The 23,375-nt window shown below is 39.6% G+C and overlaps 1 protein-coding gene across 1 annotated transcript in view; it reads right to left on the reverse strand.

Annotated features, from left to right (window-relative positions):
- The window catches only part of VAMP7 (vesicle associated membrane protein 7), a 65,929-nt gene that overhangs the window by 37,884 nt on the left and 4,670 nt on the right, over positions 1–23,375 (reverse strand). Inside the window, exons 2-4 of the mRNA XM_004324820.4 lie at positions 12,992–13,146; positions 7,426–7,483; positions 5,302–5,439 (exon numbers count right to left, since the gene is read on the reverse strand). Coding sequence (XP_004324868.1) covers positions 5,302–5,439; positions 7,426–7,483; positions 12,992–13,137 — 342 coding nt within the window. The 5' untranslated portion in view covers positions 13,138–13,146. The remainder of the gene's footprint in view (positions 1–5,301; positions 5,440–7,425; positions 7,484–12,991; positions 13,147–23,375) is intronic.

The raw sequence follows: 23,375 nt of genomic DNA on the forward strand, positions 1-23,375 counted from the left end.
GAGGTAAGCTTGCATTGCTATAAATGTCCCTCTTAGAACTGCTTTTGCTGGATCCTACAGATATTGAATCATTGTGTTTTCATTTTCATTTGTCTCCAGGTACTTTTTTAATTTCCTCTTTGATTTCTTCAGTGATCCATTGGTTGTTTAGTAGCATACTGTTTAGCCTCCATGTGTTTGTGTCTTTTGCAGTTTTTTTTCTTATAGTTGATTTCTAGCCTCATAGCATTGTGGTCAGAAAAAATGCTTGATATGGTTTCAATTTCCTTAAATTTGCTGAGGCTTGTTTTGTGGCCTGGCATGTGATCTATCTTGGAGACTGTGCCATGTGCACTTGAAAAGAATGTGTATTCTGCTGATTTTGGATGGAATGTTGTATATATGTCAATTAAGCCCATTTAGGTCTAATGTGTTGTTTAAGGCCAGTGTTTCCTCATTGATTTTCTATCTGGATGATCGGTCCATTGAGGTAAGTGTGGTGTTAAAGTCTCCTACTGGGCTTCCCAGGTGGCACAGTGGTTAAGAATCCGCCTGCCAATGCAGGGGACATGGGTTCGAGCCCTGGTCTGGGAAGATCCCACATGCTGGGGAGCAACTAAGCCCGTGTGCTACAACTGAGCCTGTGCTCTAGAGCCCGAGAGCCACAACTACTAAAGCCCTCAAGCCTAGAGCCCGTACTCCACAACAAGAGAAGCCACTGCAATGAGAAGCCCGCGCAACCCAACGAAGACCCAATGCAGCCAAAAGTAAAAAAATAAATTAATTTTTTTAAAGTCTCCTACTATTATTGTGTTGCTGTCAATTTCTCACTTTATGTCTATTAATATTTGCTTTGTGTATTTAGGTGCTCCTATGTTGGGTGCATATATATTTACAATTGTTATATCTTCTTGGATTGATTCCTTTATCATTAAGTAGTCCTTCTCTGTCTCTTGTTACAGACTTTGTTTTAAAGTCTATTTTCTCTGATATAAATATTGCTATCCCAGCTTCCCTTTCATTTCCATTTGCATGGTATACCTTTTTTATCCCTTCACTTTCTGTTTTCGTCTTCAGATATGAACTGAGTCTCCTGTAGGCAGTATATATATGGGTCTTGTTTTTGTATCCATTCAGCCACTCTATGTCTTTTGATTGGAGCATTTAATCCATTTACATTTAATTATTGACAGGTATGCACTTATTGTCATTTTGTTAACTGCTTTTCAGTTGTTTTTATACTTCTTTTTTGTTCTTCTTTTGCTCTCTTCCCTTGTGATTTGATGAGTATCTTAGTGTTATGTTCGGATTCCTTTCCCTTTTTTGTGTGTGTATCTAGTATAGATTTTTGGTTTGTGGTTACCATAACGTTTATATGTAGCAATCTATATATACATACGTGATTATTGTAAGTTGCTCATCTCTTAAGTTCAAATGCATTTTAACAACCCTGCATTTTTATGCCCCCTCCCACCACATTGACATATTTTACATCTTTTTTGTTTTGTGTATCCTTTATTGTGGTTATAGGTGATTTTACTCCTTTTTCTTGTAATCTTCCTCCTAGCTTTATATGTGGTTGGTTTACTACCTTTACTGTATATTTGCCTTTACCAATGAGATTTTTCCTTTCAGAATTTTCATATTTCTTCTTGTGGCCTTTTCTTTTTTGCTTGGAGAAGCCTCTTTAACATTTCCTGTAAAGCTGGTTTGACGGTGCTGAACTCTTAGCTTTTGCTTTTCTGTAAAACTTTTGATTTCTCCACCAAAACTGAATGAAAGCCTTGCTGAGCATTCTTGGTTGTAGGTTTTTCCCTTTTATCACTTTAAATATATCATGCCACTTCATTCTGGCCTGCAGGGTTTCTGCAGCAAAGTCAGTTGACAGCCTTATGGGAATTCCCTTGTATGTGACACTTTGCTTTTCCCTAGCTGCTTTTAATATTCTTTCTTTAATTTTTGCCATTTTAATTACAATGTCTTGGTGTGGTCCTCTTTGGATTGATCCTGTTTGGGACTCTCTGTGCTTCCTGGACCTAGATATCTGTTTCTTTCCCCAGGTTAAGGAAGTTTTCAGCTATTATGTTTTCAAATATGTTCTCTGCCCCTTTTTCTCTCTCTTCTCCCTCTGGGACCCCTATTATGCAAATGTTAGTACATTTGATGTTGTTTTAGAGGTTTCTTAAACAGTCCTCATTTCTTTTTATTCTTTTTTCTGTTCCACCTCAGTGATTTCAACTACTCTGTCTTCCTGCTCACTGATCCATTCCTCTGTATCATCTAATCCACTGTTGATTCCTTCTAGTGTATTTACTTCAGTTATTGTATTCATCTTTGTTTGGTCATTGTTTACACTTTCTCTTTGTTAAAAAATTCTAACTTCTCACTCTGTTAATCCAATCATCTCCTGGGTTCTTTGATCATCTTTACAATCACTACCTTGAACTCTTTATTCGGTAGATTGCTTATCTCCACTTCACTTAGCTCTTCTTCTGGGATTTTATCTTGTTTCTTCGTTTGGAACACGTTCCTCTGTGCCTTCATTTTTCCTAATTTCCTTTTTTTATTTCTATGTATTTTGTAAGTTGATTACATTTTCCGACCTTGAAGAAGTTGGCCTTTTCTAGGAGACGTCCTACGAGTCCCAGCAGTGCACTTCCCTCTGGTCACCAGAGCCGTATGCTATAAGGATACCTCCTACATGGGCTGTGTGGGTCCTTCTGTTGTGGCTGGCTGACTACTGTGGATAATCTGGTAGGCATGGCTGGTCCCCAGTCTGGCTGGTTGCCAGATCCTGCCTTGTGTGGAGGCTGTCAGCCGCTGGTGGGCAGGGCCAGGTCACAAGGCAGCTGGCTGTAGAGGTCCAGGGGATCCTGGGGTCTCTGGTTGCAGGGCCCTGGGGATCCCAGAGCTGGTGTTGGCCTGCTGATGGGCAGAGCTAGTTTCTGAGATGGCTGGCTGTGGAGTGTGGGGTGTCCCGAAGTTGGTGTTGGTCTGCTGGTAGGCAGGGCCAGTGCCCAGCGGGTCCTAGGGCTAGTGCAGGCACACTGCTATTCAGGGTCAGGTCCTGGGCCCTTTGTTGGGCAGAGCCAGGTCCTGGAGTAGCTGTAGGCTCAAGGGTTCTTAAGGCAACCAGCCTGCTGGTGGGTGAAGGTGTGTCCCTGCCTGGCTAGTTGCTTGGCTTGAGGTGTCCCAGTACTGATGCAGATAGGCTGATGGGCAGGGCCAGGTCCTGGCATTAATACGCTAGAGGGAAGATTCTAAAATGGTGCTTGCGAGCTCCATTAGTAAAGGATGGTAGAACAAGCTCCCAAAAAAGGCTGCCACCAGTGTCTATGTCCCCAGAGTGAGCTCCAGGTGCCTCCTGCCTCTCCAGGAGACTCTCCAAGATCAGCAGGTGGGTCTGATCCAGGCTCCTTTCAAATTACTGCTTCTGCTCTGGTTTCCAGAGCATGTGAGATTTTATACATGCTCTTTAAGAGTGGAGTCTATTTCCCACAGCCCTCTGGCACTCCTGAAATTAAGTCCCGCTGGCCTTTGAAGCCAAATGTTCTGGGGGCTCATCTTCCCAATGGAGGACCCCAGGGCTGGGGAGCCTCAGGTGGGGCTTGGACACCTCGCTCCTTGGGGAGAACCTCTGCAATTGTAATTATCCATTTGTGGGTCACCCACCCAGAGGTATGGATCTTGATTATACTGTGTCTCTGCCCCTCTGTCTTACTGTGGTTCCTTCTTTATATCTTCAGTTGTATAAGATCTTTTCTACTAGTCTTCTGTTCTTTCTCATCAATAGTTGCTCTGTAAATAGTTGTAATAGTTGTAATTTTGGAGTGCCCATGGAAGGAGGTGAGCTCAGGGTCTTCCTATTCCACCATCTTGGCCACCAACCTGACCCTATTTACTTTCAAATGGGCACTGGTATATATTTTGCTGGTGATGTTTTACATAGCTTCACATATATGAATGTTTCCTAGCGGAAGTATGAAACAAACCAACTGATTGAATAATAAAGATTTATAACTATTTAAAGGAACTTCATCCCTACAGGATGCATATTTAGAAGTGTAATCCTCAAAAAGGGTATTAAAAAGGAGAAGTGAAAAGGAACGTATTCAATTACAGTAAGTCTCTTTTTCTCATTCACAACACCATCACAGATAAAACTTATGTCTTTGCACTCAAATAGTTTCATGGATAAAAGGTAACTAAGCATTTTTTTAAGGTCTCCACATCCTTAGTCATCAGGCAAATGCAAATTAAGACCACAATGAGATATCATTACACACCCACAAGGACGAATTACATTAAAAAGACAGACCATAACAAGTGTTGGCAAGTATGCAGAAACACTGCAAGTGCTAGTGGGAATATAAATGGTACAACCACTTTGGAAAAACGTTTGACAATTCATTACAAAATTAAACATCATTCACCATATGACCCAGCAATTCCATTCCTAGGTATTTACCAAGGAGAAATAAAAACACGTCTGCACAAAGATTTGTACATGGATGTTCATAACAGCTTTGTTTGTGATAGCTGAAAACTGGAAGTAACTCAAATATCCAGCAACAGGTGAATGGAGAAACAAATTGTGGTGTATGCATACAATACTACTCAGCAAAAAAGGAAACTACTGATTTATACAACATGGATGAATATCAAAAAGCTTACACTGACAAAACAAGGAAGACACAAAAGAGTATATAATGTATGATTCCATTGATAGGAAATTCTAGAAAAGATAAAACTAATTTATGGTGAAAGAAAATAGAGCAGTGGTGGCCTCAGGCAGAGTGATGGGGAGGGAACTGACTGCAAAGGGATATGAGGAATCCTTTAGGGTCATGGAGATGTTTTGTATCTTGAAAAGGGTGGTATTTCACGGGTGTATACATATGTACAACTTTACTGAGCGGATAATTAAGTATTCATACAGATGAGCAGACTTCCAAATGACTGAGCTGTTCAAAAATTAAATTTGCCTCGTGGGAGCGTAGAGGTTAATGTATAGGTTAAGAGGCCATTTGGCATGTTGAGTGGATTTACACATTAAATGGGTAGTTGAAGTAGATGATCTTTAATCTCTTTCCCAACCCTGAGATACTCTGAGCACCATTTATAGAGAATACCACCAATTATTCACTTTCCATCCTAAAATGGCCCCTGTATATATTTTTTTAATCAGGGAAGTTTTACTATCTTGGCATATAATAACACAATCAGAAAAATACACTGCAGGTCAGAGTCCCCTATATTCATGGTGCTTTAAGGTAATAAAGAAGATATGAATCAAATACTATATCCTGAGAAAGATCTTACCAGCTGTGCAGCCAAGACACTTGAGAACTCACTATTCATGGCATATGGGAGCGCTGTTTGTGCTCTTGAACCATATGTAGTCTGGAACCTCTTTTTTATCTCATTCAGAAAATTAAAGGCTCTGGAACGCTCAAAATCCTGAAAGGAGATCAACACAGAGTTTACCTTACAGTAAACAAAGACGATATGGATGATTAACAACAACCAGAAGAACAGCTAACATTTACTAACAACGATTCTATGAGGAGGAACTGACCTCATTTTACTGATAAAGAAACAAAAGCTCTGAAAAGGTAACTAACTTGCCAAAGGTGAAACAACTAGTAAATGAAAGAGCTGAGAGTCTAATCCAAATATGTTTGATTACTGCCAACTAAGATAACAGTACCTAGGTTAGCTTCTTGAGAGCAGGAATTGGGTTTTACTCCATCTATATCTTTCACAGGATCTATTAGAAAGCCCAGCACAAGAAGATGCTTAAGAAATCCATAATAGTACAGTCTTTCACATACAAAGATAACACTATTGACATAAAGTTTGAATTGATTTTTTTCAATAGTGGTGGTACATTTGAAAAGATCAAGGGATGTACTCTTATCTAGTCCCAGTCAAAATGTGTGTGTGTGTGTGTGTGTGTGTGTAACATATATACAAAAATATAATTATAGCTCAAGAAATATAAGACTCAACTCTGAGCATCCCAAATTTAGTGATATTTCTCACCTACTCCAAGCACTTTCACATCAGTCATTTCAGATATAGCTGTATTTTTAAAATAATTTTAGAAAATACTGTGAAATCAGGGAATATAAATCATTGTGATGATCACTGTGGTTGACACTCATCTCCATTTCACCTAAGATGATTAGTCTAAGCCAAGAGTTCTTAAAGTGGGGTCAATGGTCCAAATTCAAGGAGCTGATGTACTTGGATGAAAAAAAAATCTCATCATTATTTTCACCAATCTTTAACTCAAATTTCAATTGTGAATGTGGTAACAAACCGGAGAAGTATTTAACAGTACCTGTGACTTTGTCACCAAGAGAAGTCTTTTTTTCATATACCATCAGTTATAAACATCTCTCAAAATATTATTTATACTCATCACCACATCAAAATAATTTTTATTTATTAGACCCATGAGTAGAACTTGTTATTTAATGAATTCATAAAGAAGCATATACATTACTATATCAATATTTAAAATATTTTGAATACTGTATTTCAATATAATTGGTTTTGTTTATAATCACACATTTAAAAAAATTCTGGGAGGGGCCCATGAGTGCCAAAGGGGTCTGTGACACAATAAACGTAAGAACCCTGACCTATGGCAATCATGCCAATTCCATGCCTCTTGTCAGTGATCAATTTAGAAATAAATACTTAACCTAGTCCTAGCCAATAAGTCATGAAAAGAAGTCTACTTTGAAAGCGCGGGGAGGGGAGGGTGTGCATCTGGGAAGTTTCCTCATTCATACAGTAAGAGACTTGAGAAGACGTAGTCCGTCTTTTTTGGACACAAATAAATAAGCATGTGGCTCCATGCAACCATAAGGGGAATGTGTCCAGGAAGAAGCTAACACTAGCATTGCAGAGAGGAGAAAGGACCTTGATGACCACCGTTAAGTTATTGAGCATTTTCCATCTAGAAGCTACAAATACTCAAAAACAACCTACCAATGTGAACTACAGGTTTACAAAGCTGATCATAATGTATTGTGATTTTGTTTTCCCAAAGTCCACATACATTAAAAGAAATTCACTATTGATTGGAGGAGTGAAATAATCTATTTACTATTTCAGATAAATAAATTTTGAGGGGGTCTGATACCAAAGAATCATAATTATGAACACCAATTCTCACTACACAATAAAATAAATGTAGAAATTACAAGAGGTTAAGCTAAAACTCTACAAAACCAAGCTGATTTGCATATACCCAGATATCAACTTTTATTTTGTTTTGCTGCTCTATATGATAAATACAAAGTATAGAAAAAAATTTCCAGCTACAGACATTATATTCACATCACCTTTACCCACCACAGATACAGATAATTAAGAACCAGCTCTATTAACATTACACATACTTAAATAGCAACATGTCTTCAAGTTACTTACATCATCAGTGATACAAAGATATACAATCCTGTCTTGGCAGATGTAATGAAACAAATAACTGTAGAATAAAAGATATAAAACTTACTGTGGTTATGAGTAATATCCCTTTCACTTCTATCTATGTATAAGAAATTTTAGTACTGCCAACGTGACCATATTATTTATAGATACTGTCTATTCTCCCTCTCCCCTATATACATGTTCCTCTGAAGTCAAACTGATAGAAATAAATAAGAAATTAAAACAAGCTACATAGTGCAATGTTATGCACATTACCCATTAAAATAATAACTGCAAAAGCGTAATTGGACTTTTTTTTTTTTGGCTGTGCCACGTGCCTTGCAGGATCTTAGTTCCCCAACCAGGGATTGAAACTGGGCCCTGGCAGTGAAAGCGCCAAGTGCTAACCACTGGACCGCCAGGGAATTCCCAGATACTTAAGGTTTGAACAAGAGAGGACATCTGAGGGACACGTAATTAAGAATAACCCCCAAATGGGCCATACAGTCTTCTTTGACTTCTCCTAAGATTTCATAGCAAACACTTTTTCTACTGAATACTCAACAGTAACATTTATTTGTCATCTACTTTGAACTAGTCACTGGGCTAGGTGCTGAGGATACAAATAAGCAAAACCATCAGTCCCTGCCTTTACAGAGATGCAAGTGCAGGCAATTGTGGAACAAACATAGTAAGCAGGATGATAAGGAGTTAAGGGTAGTACATGGTGCTGTGAGGACATAGAGGTGACACCTAACAGAGTTTGTCAAAGGGTAACAGGAAAACATCCTGGAGCAAGTGATGTTTGAGCTGAGACCTGAAGACTAAGTAAGAGACGGCAAAAAGAACAAGCAAGAGTGTTCCAGAGTGAGAGACCAACAAGCTTAAGGGCTTTGAGATAAAAGAGCAAATACTGGGTTTAAAAGTAAAATTAGTTAATATGACTAGAGCAGTTGTCCCCAACCTTTTCGGCACCAGGGACCAGTTTCGTGGAAGACAATTTTTCCACAGGCGGGGAAGGGGTGATGGTTCAGGCGGTCGTGCGAGCGACTGGGAGGATGGTTCAGGCGGTAATGAATGTGAGCGAGCAATAGTTCAAGCAGTAATGCGAGTGATGGGAGTGATGGGGAGCAACAGATGATGTTTTGCTTGGTCACACGCCACTCACCTCCTGCTGTGTGGCCCGGTTCCTAACAGGCCTTGGACCACCACCGGTCCGCAGCCTGGGGCTTGAGGACCCCTGGACTAGAGTACAGAATGTAAGGAAAAAATAAACTGCTTGCACAAATGAGGTTGTAAGTAAGCAAATATCATGCTGTATAAGACTTTCAAACCTCACTATGCATTATCCTAAGAACAATGAACAAGCATCAAAGGGCTTTAGCCTGGGAGTGTGATCAGATTTGCCATATAAAAGGATGCTTAGGCTAAAGTGTGGAGAACTGACCGAAAGGAGGACCAGACAGAAGACTGTTGAAGTAGAACAGTGAGAGAAACAAACTAAAGTACTATGGGCAGTGAAGAAGGGACTGAGAAGAAATAATAGCACTTGATGACTGGCTACTGGGGGTGAGGCAGAGGGATAAGTCTATTTTGCTTCCCAGATTTCCACCCTGGGCAAGTAGATAGACAAGAATACTTGCTGAATTGTATTATTAATGTTCACATAGACGCTTGATATGAATTACAAGGAGGTACGGGAACTCAGGCAAAATGTCTTCCTCCACCACTGAAATTGCTGACATCAACTCCACCAATGATTTCCACACTGCATATTCAGTGGCTCTCTCTGACACATTTGATAGTGCTGATCACTTCCTTCCTCTAGAAAGTGTTTTCTCTCCACTAGATTTCTTAACACCAGGCTTGCCTGGTTTATATGGTAGTCTCTTTCGCTCTCTGTTGATGTCTTGCAGCATCCGGAGCCCCCTGCTTTTCTCACACACCTTCCCTGGAGGGTGGCATCCACTCTCTTGTTTTGCTGTCGATATCTGTTTTCAGCTACTACAATAATAATGATTCCCAAATCGAAATCTGACCTATCTCCCGAGCTCCAGGCCTGCATACGCTACTGTCTACTAGACATATCCAACAGGAGTACCACAGACAACTTAAACACTACAGGTGCAAAAATGAAAGTCATCATTTCCCCCACAAAATCTGTTTCTCCTAAACCACACTTGGGAGTATGTTGGTGCAAAGACCACAGAAGGTAATGAGATATGGTCCTTGCCATCAAGGAGCCTATAGTCAGAGGACAGAGACAAAAAATAAAGATAGCAATTATAACACTGCTTCATAAGTGTTACAATATGAATAAACACAGGATGCTATGGAGATACACAAAAAGGGGGCACCTGGCCCAGTCTTGGAATTCGGGGGTTTCCAGAAGAGGAAACGTATAAGCTCAGGAAGACAAACTCAGATTTTTAAAAAGTAATAGCTATTGCAAGGCTAGGAAGAGAGAAAGAACCCAACACTGAAATGCACGTAGCTGAGTATGGCTGGAGAACAAAACTGAGGGCTCAAGTAAAGAGAGATAAGGCCAGAGAAGGGAGCAGGGGCAGATCCTGAAGAATCTTTCAAGTAGTGTTAAGGAACTTTACCCTGAGTACCTGCTGAAGGAAGGGACATGATCAGAACTGCCCTTTAATCAGAAGGATTAAAGTGACAATTAAGAAAGTATTTCATTTGGAACCTGTAAAATGAGCAAAAATTTACCGGGGGCCTAGGAATGGAAGGACATTCCAAGACACAAAATCATGAAAAAAGTATACCAAAGCTTGAAATAACATAGATAGGTCAGGTAATGACAAAGATTTCTATAGAGATAAGGAAAGAAAAGTCAGGAATAGACAAAATTGTGAAGGCTGAGTTTGGGCTTTATTCTAAAAGCAATGGGTTTTAAGCAAGAAAGTATAATCATAGGAAAGTGAAATACAGATTTAAGGAGGGATCAACTAGAAGCAGAAAAACCAGCTAGGAGGAGGTTATTAGAAATGCGAAACAATGAATGCCTGAACAGACGCTATGACAAGTGAGGATAGAGGAGATTGAAATACCTCCTGGAGGAGAATGGCAAGGATTTGGTTAAGGAGTCAAATATGATTCTGAAGTTTTAGGCTTAGCCAACTGAATGACTGGTGATGCTATTAAAGAAAGAAAGAAAGAGCAAAAGGAAGGTCAGATTTCAGGGAGAAATGATTTTCATACAGTAAAATGTACTTTTTTCTGTTGGTGTACAGTAATAAAAGATATTTTATTCCCAAACTGATTGGGATGATGGAACATGATTATAGGAAAGAAACTAAGGCAGAGGGTTAAAAAGAAAAGACAACTCAGTGATAGAGACTTACTCCAAAGGATACCGGGTAGGACTGGGTCAGGATGCTGGTGGAAAGACACAGCAGATGGATAACATCACTTTCTTGCACTATAACCACATTTTCATTGGATTACATAGTCTAGCTTCTCTTGTAGCTATAGATATGGCTAGTGACTAAGTTCTGCCTGATAAAATATGAGTGGAAGAAACATGCCCTACTTCCCAGCCTTGCCTCTACAAAGATGACATGTGCTTTCCCTGAGCACTTTCCTGCGAACTGACTAGAAACACGATCATTGAGCCCAATAAATTTTTGAAGAAACCCTAAAGCCATACTCACGAGAAACTGAGGTCATTTAACCCAGAGGTAACTTCTTAGCCCCTAAACTACACCAGGAAGTGACAGACTACAAAACCTATACAGTTCCCAAAGATGACACACTAACACCCATTCTGGATGTGGCCAGAGAGGATAATGGACCAGGAAGAGCCTCCTGGAGAAGAAAGGGAGAAAAGATGAAGAATTTCTTCCAAGAAAGCAGAACCACTAACCACTCCCAGGTCAGAATAAGAGTCTCTGAAATTGCTGTGGAGTAGTTATTTGAATATTGCTAAGAAGCAGTGACATCTACGTGTTTCTTGTTCTTCCCTTTTCTAAATCGAGGTTTACAACTTCCACTTGGTGATGCTGTTCTTATTCCACCAATGTCTATTGGGTTGGTCTGATGAAACAGGGAGATCATATGACTTGTCTTTTAGTTTGTTGTTAATGGGCCACAGGAGCCACTCCTGTGCATGATGGAGAGGACTGCGTATCACTCGGACTGTCTGGACCTGGAGCTGGACACAGCGATCAGATGAGTCTTTGGGGCCACCTCCTGCAGAGAGGAGGTATGCTCCATGTTTGGGAAGAAGAGTACATCCTAATATTTTGGTGGCCCAGAAGAGTAGACTGGAAGATTGCAAGTTGTCTCCTGATGTCCTATAACTTCCTCCAGAGTAACAGAGTTTTAGCTGAGCATATGGCTACACAGCTAGAGATGACAAATTCTAGTCTCCACTCCAGCTAGGTTAGCTACATAACTATGCAGTCAACAATAAACTGTCAGGCCACTTCTGGGCTTTGCCTTTAAAAATACTGGGCAAGCACAGGGAAGTAACAAGAACAGAAGAAGCTGCCTTGGCCAGAGTTGGAAGGCACTAATTAAAAATGGCAGAGCCACCCCACCAGTCCCGAAGTACTCATCTCTGGGCTATCTCATAAATTAATACTGTATTTTGGGTTCTCTCTCTTACAGCAGCTTAGACTAGATCCTAAATTATACAAGGAGTTGGCCCTGGAAACCAATAAGGACCTCCTTCTGAGATAGGGTCTAAGGAAATTAGGATGAGTTAGGTAACCAAAGATTGTTAAGTACTGAGGAGGAAGGTTGAGGCACTTTTTATGATTACTAAGATTTCCCACCTATGCCCCCTCCAATTCATTCTCCAACCAGCCACGACAGTGATTTTTCTAAAGCAAAAGCTTACCAAGTCACACCCCAGCTGAAAACTTTCAATGCCTTCCCATTGCCCATACGGTAAAGTACAACCCCTTAACATGGCCTATGAGGCCCTACAGGACTTCTCTTCTGTCGGTCTCTCTAGCTTTATTTTCACCATGTTGGGCACCAGTCACAGACAAACACCTGCAGTTCGCTAAATATGCCTCCATACTTCTCTACCAGCTGTTCCTTCTACCTGGAATACCATCCCCCTATCCACTAGCTTCTACCCTCTACTGTGATTACCTATGGATTTGACTGTCTCCTTCATTAAACTATAACCTCCATGAGGGCAAATACTGAGTGATTTCTTGTATCCCCAGCACCAAGCAAAGCGTCTGGCGATAGTCAAGTGCTCAGTAAATATTTACAGAAAGAATGAAAGAAAAAAATATTCTTTATCTTAACTACATCAAGTTTCACATGTACTAGAGCTCTATAGCAAAGTCACTTTTATATCTAACATTTCCATATCTTTCTTTAAAATATTAATATCACTTTGATGACAGAATAAAATAATTTTTAGTTAAATTTAAAATTAATAGAACCAGACATTTTCTAAGCTGGTAAAGATTATTGTTCTGTCAGCTTATTCAGATTATCTACTGAGAAGCTTGCTTTTCTAGTTTTCTACTTTTCTGATTATAATAATATAATTCACTTCTTTCACCCGCTACCCACACAGAGCAGAACTCACTTGCCGTGTGAGTACGTTAGCTTGTTATTTTCAGAAGGTATCTTAGCCAGAATCTGCTCTGTCACCTCCAGGAAGTTGCCTCCACACCAAGCATGTTTGGCAAGGATAGTGGTTCCCCTGGCAACAACAGCGAAAAGAATGGCCATGGCTTCGATCTATCAAAAGGAAAAAAGACACATAAGACTTAGAATATTTCTTTGACATAATCTTTCAAAAGTAACTTACTATCGTTATCAACATCCATCTGGAGACAGTACTGACCAAGGCACTGTAACATTAAACAGAACAGACTTAACAACAGACTTAACAAAATCACAGTCTTCTACAAACTTATAACTTAAACCACACTGATATGCATTCATATTTAGAGAAAAACCAAATGCATACACATAATATATTTTTTTGTGTGTGTGTATATACAATGTAATGTATATGTGATACATGCATACATACACATACATTACACTGATACACAGGTTGCATTTACAAATTACACAGCACAAACTGTTATCATCCTCTGAAAAGCAATGACCATAGATGGCAAAGGGACATAAAAATGTCTTCATCGGGCTTCCCTGGTGGCGCAGTGGTTGAGAGTCCGACTGCCGATGCAGGGGACACGGGTTCGTGCCCCGGTCCGGGAGGATCCCACATGCCGCGGAGCGGCTGGGCCCGTGAGCCATGGCCGCTGAGCCTGCGCGTCCGGAGCCTGTGCTCCGCAACGGGAGAGGCCACAACAGTGAGAGGCCCGCGTACCGCAAAAAAAAAAAAAAAAAAAAAAAAAAAAATGTCTTCATCCTTTAATAAAGTAATCCCATCCTGAAAATTTATCCTAGGGAAATAGTTCAACAGCAGTTAGATTCCATATTCACTAATATACCTATTAACAATAATAATAGCCCATATTTATTAAGCACTTACTATGCACCAGGCACCATTTTAAACACTTAATTTAATCCTTACATCAATGAAATTAATACACTATCATGATACTTACATTAAAATGAGGAAAATGAAGTATAAATGACTTAAATAATTTGTTCAGAATTACAGAGCTAGTAAGTGGTGAAAGATGGTATTTAAACCCAGGCAGCATGGTTCTAGAACTCACAATTTTATCCCTATACTATATTCTGCCTGTCCTACGAAGGCATTATCCATCACAGAAATAAACTGAAAATAACCCGAATCTTCTGCAAGAGAGGAATGGTTCTATAAATTATGGTAAGATCCTTTATAAACAAAATAGTTCTAAAACAATACAGAATGAGTTTAAGATTACAGTAATACCTTGGAGGTATTGCAAGTTCAGTTCCAGACCACCGCAATAAAGCAAATATCACAATAAAACAAGTAACATGAATTTTTTGGTTTCCCAGTGCATACAAAAGTTATGTTTACACTATGCTGTAGTCTATTAAGTATGCAATAGCATTATACCTAAAAAAACACAATGTACATGTCTTAATTTTAAAAAACTTAATTGCTAAAAAATGCTAACCGTCATCTGAGCCTTCAGGGAGTCACAGCAGTAACACCAGAGATCACTGATCACAGATCACCATAACAAACATACTGAAAAAGTTTGAAATATTGCAAGAATTATTAAAATGTGACACAGAGACACGAAGTATGCAAAATACTGTTGGAAAAATGGCACTGACAGACTTGTTCAATGCAGGGTTGCTACAAACCTTTGATTTGTTAAAAAAACAAAAACAACAACAAAAAACCCCAGCAATATCCGTGAAGCACAATAAAGCAAAGTGCAATAAGAAGAGGTATGCCTGTATTTTCCTCATGTTTATGAATTTGTACTATTTTTTTGCCCCACAGAATAGCCTGGTTTCTCTTATTTAATGGCATGAACTTATAAAAGAGATGAACAAATATCTTCCTATTCTTCAACTAACTCTTCAACCTAATGTTATTTGTTAACATGTTCAGTTTCATCCAATAAGCCAGAGTCATCTTGGGTGGCAAAGTGAGAGTCACTTATTAAAAATTCAAATCCTTGGTATAATTCCCTGAAATTCTGATTCAGTAGGCCTGAGGTGGGGCCCTGGAATATATACTTAAGAGCCAAGCCTGTCTGGATGCAGGTGATTCACATGACCACGTTTTGTGAAACACAGGAACTATAAAATGCTTGAGGTCAGGGAATCCACTGATTCCCTCTTGGAATGCCTTTGGTATGAAGGACAGCATACAGAACAGAAATGCTCATGTGTCTCTTGAGCTGAACTCCTCTTGGAGTCTCTTCATTGCACTCTCTAAATGAAGGTGTTTCGCAGGGTTGTGTCCTCAGCCATCTTCTTTCTGGATTTCTCCACACACATATGTAGTAGCATGTTATAATTTCCAAATGACTTTCTCATACACTATATCCCTTGAACCTAAAAGCCTCAACTGACCATGTAACATGCTCCAGGTACTGTTCCATTTCTTAAAATTATCATCTACACACTATCTCTGCTTCTCTATCTTCTTTTAATTCTTCTCTTCTATAATCTGGCTTTTCCCCTCAACACTCCACAAAACCATGCTTGTCAAGATCACCAACAGCCTCTACATTGCAAACTTCTGTGGTCATTTCTCTATTCTCACCTTACTTGACCTCTCAGAAATAGTCAACACATCTGAATAACCCTCCTTCTGGGAACACTCCTAAATGTCTGGCTGTTCCTTCTGTCTTCTTGCTGAATCCTTCTCCTCTAGCTGACCTCTAAATGTTGACTTTCCATGGGTACTGGTTCTACACTCTCTTATCCTAGATGAGCTCATCTAGACCTGCCATTTTAAACATGCTTTATTTGCTGAAGATACATTGCATACAGAAAAAACCAAAGGCACAACCAAAGTTGAGGGAAAAACCAAAGACAAAACACAAGGCATACCAAATAGTTGAGGGAAAGGTAGATGAATAGAGACCCGCAAAGAAGATGGAGGAGGACCAACCAGGAAAGTGAAAGGAAAGCCAGAAGAGTATGGTGGCCTTGAAGCCAAAGGAAAAGAAACCTTGAAGAAGGAACAAGTGTCACCTCCCAGCTCTGTTCACTGATACACAGTATTAAGACTATAAAACAGTCACTGAAATTTTATAAGGAAGGAGGTCATTGGGAAGGGTCAAAGAGACATGCAGTGGAGTGGGAAAAAAACACAAAGAGAAACAGAGATGAGAAATCATATGGTCCCTGAGACAAAGAGATGAAAAGGTAGCAGCCTCAGTCCTTTAGCAGCTTCAAGAAGAAAACTGAGTTTAGCAACAATACAAAAAGATCTAGTGTGCTAGCGGACCATAAGTTCGTTATGAAGTGTTATGATGTAATTGCTTAAAATGCTTATGTAATCTTAAATTACATTAAGAAACAGGGTATCTTGATCTCTTTAAGTACTATTGCCATTATACTCTGTGCTATTTAGAACACATGTGTAATACTGAGTTCAGTTCTAGGTACAGTATTCTAAGACTGGACAGAAGGGCAAAGTATGGTGAGAGACCTGGAGATTGTATCACTTGAAGAATGGCTAGAGGAACTAGAAATATTACACATGAAAAAGACAGCAATCTTCAAGTTTATATAAAGTATAGTCACCTAGAAGAGGGAGGACATTATTTGGAATATAACTAGGAACAGTGAATATAAGTTATAAGGATAGCTATGTAAGTTATGCATAGCAGTGTTTTATTCAATAAAAGCAGTCCTCAATTTTAAAAATGCCTATTAAACATTGGGTACATCGCAACCGAAACTTTACTTTCCTCTCAGATGTCACTAATAAACATTTCTTGAAGGAACCTTCAAGATAGCACAGGAGTAAGATGTGAAAATCACCTTCCTCCCCACAAATATATCAAAAATACATCTACATGTGGAACAACTCCTACAGAACACCTACTGAACACTGGCAGAAGACCTCAGACTTCCCAAAAGGCAAGAAAATCCCCACGTAGCTGGGTAAGGCAAAAGAAAAAGGAAAAAACAGAGACAAAAGAATAGGGATGGGACCTGCACCTCTGGGAGGGAGCTGTGAAGGAGGAAAAGTTTCCACACCCTAGGAAGCCCCCTTCACTGGTGGAGATGGTGGGGGAAGCTTCAGAGCCACGGAGGAGAGCACAGCAACAGGGGTGCAGAGGGCAAAGCAGAGAGATTCCTGCACAGAGGATCGGTGCCGACCAGCCTCACCAGCCTGAGACGCTTGTCTGCTCACCCACTGGGGTGGGTGGGGGCTGGGAGCTGACTGGACCTGCCTAAGAGGCAAGAGACCACTGTTTTGGGGTGCGCAAGGAGAGGGGATTCAGAGTACCGCCTAAACGAGCTCCAGAGACGGGCGCAAGCCATGGCTATCAGCTCGGACACCAGAGATGGGCATGAGATGCTAAGGCTGCTACTGCAGCCGCCAAGAAGCCTGTGTGCAAGCACAGGTCACTATCCACACCTCCCCTCCCGGGAACCTGTGCAGCCCACCACTGCCAGGGTCCCGAGATCCAGGGACAACTTCCCTGGGAGAACACACGGCGTGCCTCAGGCTGTTGCAACGTCATACTGGCCTCTGCGGCCACAGGCTTGTCCCACATTCCGTAACCCTCCCTCCCCACACTGGCCTGAGTGAGCCACAATCCCCTAATGAGCTGCTGCTTTAACCCCGTCCTGTCTGGACAGGAACAGATGCCTGAGGACGACCTACATGCAGAGGCGGGGCCAAACCCAAAGCTGAACCCCAGGAGCTGTGCGAACAAAGAAGAGAAAGGGAAATTTCTCCCAGCAGCCTCAGGAGCAGCAGATTAAATCTTCACAATCAACTCGATGTACCCTGCATCTGTGGAATACCTGAATAGAAAATGAATCATCCCAAAGTTGAGGCGGTGGACTTTGGGAGTAACTGACTTGGGGTCTGCTGTCTGGAACTGATTTCAGATTTTTATGTTTATCTTAGTATAGTTTTTAGCACTTATTATAATTAGTGGATTTGTTTATTGGTTTGGTTGCTCTCTTCTTTTTTTCATTATTACCTTTTTATTTTAATAATTAAAATTTATTTTTATTTTAATTATTAAAAAAACTTTTTATTATTATTCTTTTTTTCTTCTGAGCCGTGTAGCTGACAGGGTCGTGATGCTCTGGCCTGGTGTCATGCCTGAGCCTCTGAGGTGGGAGAGCTGAGTTCAGGACATTGGACCACCAGAGAACTCGTGGCCCCACGTAATATCAATCAGCGAGAGCTCTCCTAGGGATCTCCGTCTCAACGCTAAGACCCAGCTCCACCCAACAGCCAGCAAGCTCCAGTGCTGGATGCCCCATGCCAAACAACTAGCAAGACAGGAACACAACCCCACACATTAGCAGAGGGGCTGCCTAAAGTCATACTAAGTTCACAGACACCCCAAAACACACCACTGGTTGCGTCCTGCCCACCAGAAAGACAAGATCCAGCCCCGCCCACCAGAAAACAAGCACATGTCCCCTCCACCAGGAAGCCTACACAATCCACTGAACCAACCTTACCCACTGGGGGCACACACCAAAAACAACGGAACTACGAACCTGCAGCCTGTGAAAAGGAGAACCCCAAACACAGTAAGTTAAGCAAAATGAGAAGACAGAGAACACAGCAGATGAATGAGCAAGGTAAAAACCCACCATACCAAACAAATGAAGAGGAAATAGGCAGTCTACCTGAAAAAGAATTCAGAGTATGATAGTAAAGATCCAAAATCTTGAAAACAGAATGGAGAAAATACAAGATATTTAACAAGGGCCTAGAAGAACTAAAAAGCAAACAAACTATGATGAACAACACAATAAATGAAATTAAAAATTCTCTAGAAGGAATCAATAGAAGAATAACAGAAGAACAGATAAGTGACCTGGAAGATAAAATAGTGGAAATAACTACTACAGAGCAGAATAAAGAAAAAAGAATGAAAAAAATTGAGAACAGTCTCAGAGACTGCTGGGACAACATTAACCACACCAAGACACAAATTATAGGGGTCCCCAGAAGGAGAAGAGAAAAAGAAAGGGGCTGAGAAAATATTTAAAGAGATTACAGCTGAAAACTTCCATAACATGTGAAAGGAAATAGTCAATCAAGACCAGGAAGCGCAGAGAGTCCCATACAGGATAAATCCAAGGAGAAACACATCAAGACACATATTAATCAAACTATCAAAAATTAAATACAAAGAAAAAATATTAAAAGCTGCAAGGAAAAAGCAACAAATAACACACAAGGGAATCCTCATAAGGTTAACAGCTGGTCTTTCAGCAGAGACTCTGCAAGCCAGAGGGAGTGGCAGGACATATTTAAAGTGATGAAAGGGAAAAACCTACAACCAAGATTACTCTACCCAGCAAGGATCTCATTCAGATTAGACAAAGAAATCAAAAGCTTTACAGACACACAAATTTAAGAGAATTCAGTACCACCAAACCAACTTTACAACAAATGCTACAGGAACTTCTCTAGGCAGGAAACACAAGAGAAGGAAAAGACCTACAAAAACAAACCCAAAACAACTAAGAAAATGGTAATAGGAACATACGTATCAATAATTATCTTAAATGTAAATGGATTAAATGCTTCAACCAAAAGACATACACTGGCTGAATGTATACAAAAACAAGACCCGTATATATGCTGTATACAAGAGACCCACTTCAGACCTAGGGACACATACAGACTGAAAGTGAGGGGATGGAAAAAGATATTCCATGCAAATGGAAATCAAAAGAAAGCTGAAGTAGCAATTCTCAGATCAGACAAAATTGACTTTAAAATAAAGACTAAAACAGGAGAAAAAACGGACACTACATAATGATCAAAGGATCAAACCAAGAAGAAAATATAACAATTGTAAATATTTATGCACCCAACCTAGGAGCACCTCAATACATAAGGGGAAATCGACACTAACACACTATTAGTAGGGGACTTTAACACCCCACTGTCACCAATGGACAGATCATCCAAAATGAAAATAAATGACACATTAAACAAGACAGACTTAATTAAAATGTATAGGACATTCCATCCAAAAACAACAGAATACACTTTCTTTGCAAGTGCTCATGAAAAATTCTCCAGGATAGATCATATCTTGGTTCACAAATCAAGCCTCAGTAAATTTAAGAAAATTGAAATCATACCAAGTATCTTTTCCGACCACAACTCTATAAGACTAGATATCAATCACAGGAAAAAAAACTGTAAAACATACAAACACATAGAGGCTAAACAATACGTTACTAAATAACCAAGAGATCACTGAAGAAATCAAAGAGGAAATCAAAAAGTACCTAGAAACAAATAACAATGAAAATACGATGACCCAAAACCTACGGGACACAGGAAAAGCAGCTCTAAGACGGAAGTATATAGCAATGTGATCCTACATCAAGAAACAAGAAAAATCTCAAATAAACAACCTAACCTTACACCTAAAGCCATTAGAGAAAGAAGAACAAAAATACCCCAAAGTTAGCAGAAGGAAAGAAATTATAAAGATCAGCTCAGAAATAAATGAAAAAGAAACGAAGGAGACAATAGCAAAGACCAATGAAATGAAAAGCTGGTTCCTTGAGAAGATAAACAAAATTGATAAACCACTAGCCAGACTCATCAAGAAAAAAAGGGACAAGACTCAAATCAACAGAATTAGAAATGAAGAAAGAGAAGAAACAACTGACTCTGCAGAAATACAAATGATCATGCGACAACTACGAGCAACTGTATGCCAATAAAACGGACAACCTGGAAGAAATGGACAAATTCTTAGAAAAGTATAACCTTCCAAGACTGAACCGGAAGAAAGAGAAAATATGAACAGACCAATCATAAGCACTGAAATAGAAACTGTGATTAAAAATCTTCAACAAACAAAAGCCCAGGACCAGGTGGCTTCACAGGTGAATTCCATCACACATTTAGAGAAGAGCTAACACCTATCCTTCTCAAACTCTTCCAAAAAATGCAGAGGAAGGAACACTCCCAAACTCATTCTACAAGGCCACCATCACCCTGATACCAAAACCAGACAAAGATGTCACAAAAAATGAAAACTACAGGCCAATATCACTGATGAACAAAGATGCAAAAATTCTCAACAATATACTAGCAGAATCCAACAGCACAGTAAAAGGATCATACACCACGATCAAGTGGGGCTTATCCCAGGAATGCAAGGATACTTCAATATACGCAAATCGGTCAATGTGATACACCATATTAACAAACTGAAGGATAAAAACCATATGATAATCTCAATAGATGTAGACAAATCTTTCAACAAAATTCAACACCCATTTATGATAAAAACTCTCCAGAAAGTGGGCATAGAGGGAACCTCCCTCAAAATAATAAAGGCCATATATGACAAGCCCACAGCCACCATCATTCTCAATGGTGAAAAACTGAAAATATTTCCTGTAAGATCAGGAATGTGACAAGGGTGCCCACTCACCACTATTATTCAACATAATTTTGGAAGTTTTAGCCACGGCAATCAGAGAAGAAAAAGAAATAAATGGAATCCAAATCGGAAAAGAAAAGTAAAACTGTCACTGTTTGCAGATGACGTAATACTATACATAGAGAATCCTAAAGATGCTACCAGAAAACTACTACAGCTAATCAATGAATTTGGTAAAGTAGCAGGATACAAAACTAATGCACAGAAGTCTCTGGCATTCCTATACACTAATGATGAAAAATCTGAAAGGGAAATTAAGGAAACACTCCCATTTACCATTGCAACAAAAAGAATAAAGTATCTAGGAATAAACCTACCTAAGGAGACAAAAGTCCTGTATGCAGAAAACTATAAGCCACTGATGAAAGAAATTAAAGACGATACAAACAGATGGAGAGATATAGCATGTTCTTGGATTGGAAGAATCAACATTGTGAAGATGACTATACTATGCAAAGCAACCTACAGGTTCAATGCAATCCCCATCTAACTACCAATGGCATTTATCACAGAACTAGGACAAAAAATTTCACCATTTGTATGGAAACACAAAAGACACTGAAGAGCCAAAGTAATCTTGAGAAAGAAAAACAGAGCAGGAGGAATCAGGCTCCCTGACTTCAGACTTTACTACAAAGCTACAGTAATCAAGACAGTATGGTACTGGCACAAAAACAGAAATATAGATCAATGGAACAGGATGGAAAGCCCAGAGATAAACCCATGCACATATGGTCACCTTATCTTTGATCAAGGAGGCAAGAATAGACAATGGACAAAAGAAAGCCTCTTCAATAAGTGGTGCCGGGAAAACTGGAGAGCTACATGTAATAGAATGAAAATAGAACACTCCCTAACACCATACACAAAAATAAACTCAAAATGGATTAAAAACCTAAATGTAAGCCCAGACACTATAAAACTCTTACAGCGAAATATAGGCAGAACACCTTATGACATAAATCACAGCAAGATTCTCTTTGACCCACCTCCTAGAGAAATGGAAATAAAAACAAAAATAAACAAATGGGATCTAACGAAACTCAAAAGCTTTTGCACAGCAAAGGACACCATAAACAAGACTAAATGACAATCCTCAGAATGGGAGAAAATAGCTGCAAATGAAGCAACTGACAAAGGATTAATCTCCAAAATACACAAGCAGCTCATGCAGTTCAATATCAAAAAAAAACAAACAGCCCAATCCAAAAATGGGCAGAAGATCTAAATAGACATTTCTCCAAAGAAGATATACAGATTGCCAACAAACACATGAAAGGATGATCAACATCACTAATCATTAGAGAAATGCAAATGAAAACTACAATGAGGTATCACCTCACACCAGTCAGCATGGCCATCATCAAAAATCTACAAACAATAAATGCTGGAGAGGGTGTGGCGAAAACGGAATCCTCTTGCACTGTTGGTGGGAATGTAAATTGATATAGCCACTATGGAGAACAGCATGGAACTTCCTTTAAAAAACTAAAAATAGAACTACCATATGCCCCAGCAATCCCACTACTGAGCATATACCCTGAGAAAACCATAATTCAAAGAGTCATGTACCACAGTGTTCACTGCAGCACTATTTACAATAGCCAGGACATGGAAGCAACCTAAAGTGTCCATCAACGGATGAATGGATAAAGAAGATGTGGCACATATATACAATGGAATATTACTCAGCCATAAAAAGAAACTAAATTGAGTTATTTGTAGTGAGGTGGATGGACCTAGAGTCTGTCATACAGAGTGAAGTAAGCCAGAAAGAGAAAAACAAATACCGTATGCTAACACATATATATAGAATCTAAAAAAAAAAATGGTTCTGAAGAACCTAGAGGCAGGACAGGAATAAAGACACAGACATAGAGAATGGACTTGAAGTCACGGGGAGGGGGAAGG

The sequence above is a fragment of the Tursiops truncatus genome, chromosome X, assembly GCF_011762595.2.
Source record: "Tursiops truncatus isolate mTurTru1 chromosome X, mTurTru1.mat.Y, whole genome shotgun sequence".
NCBI lineage: Eukaryota > Metazoa > Chordata > Mammalia > Artiodactyla > Delphinidae > Tursiops > Tursiops truncatus.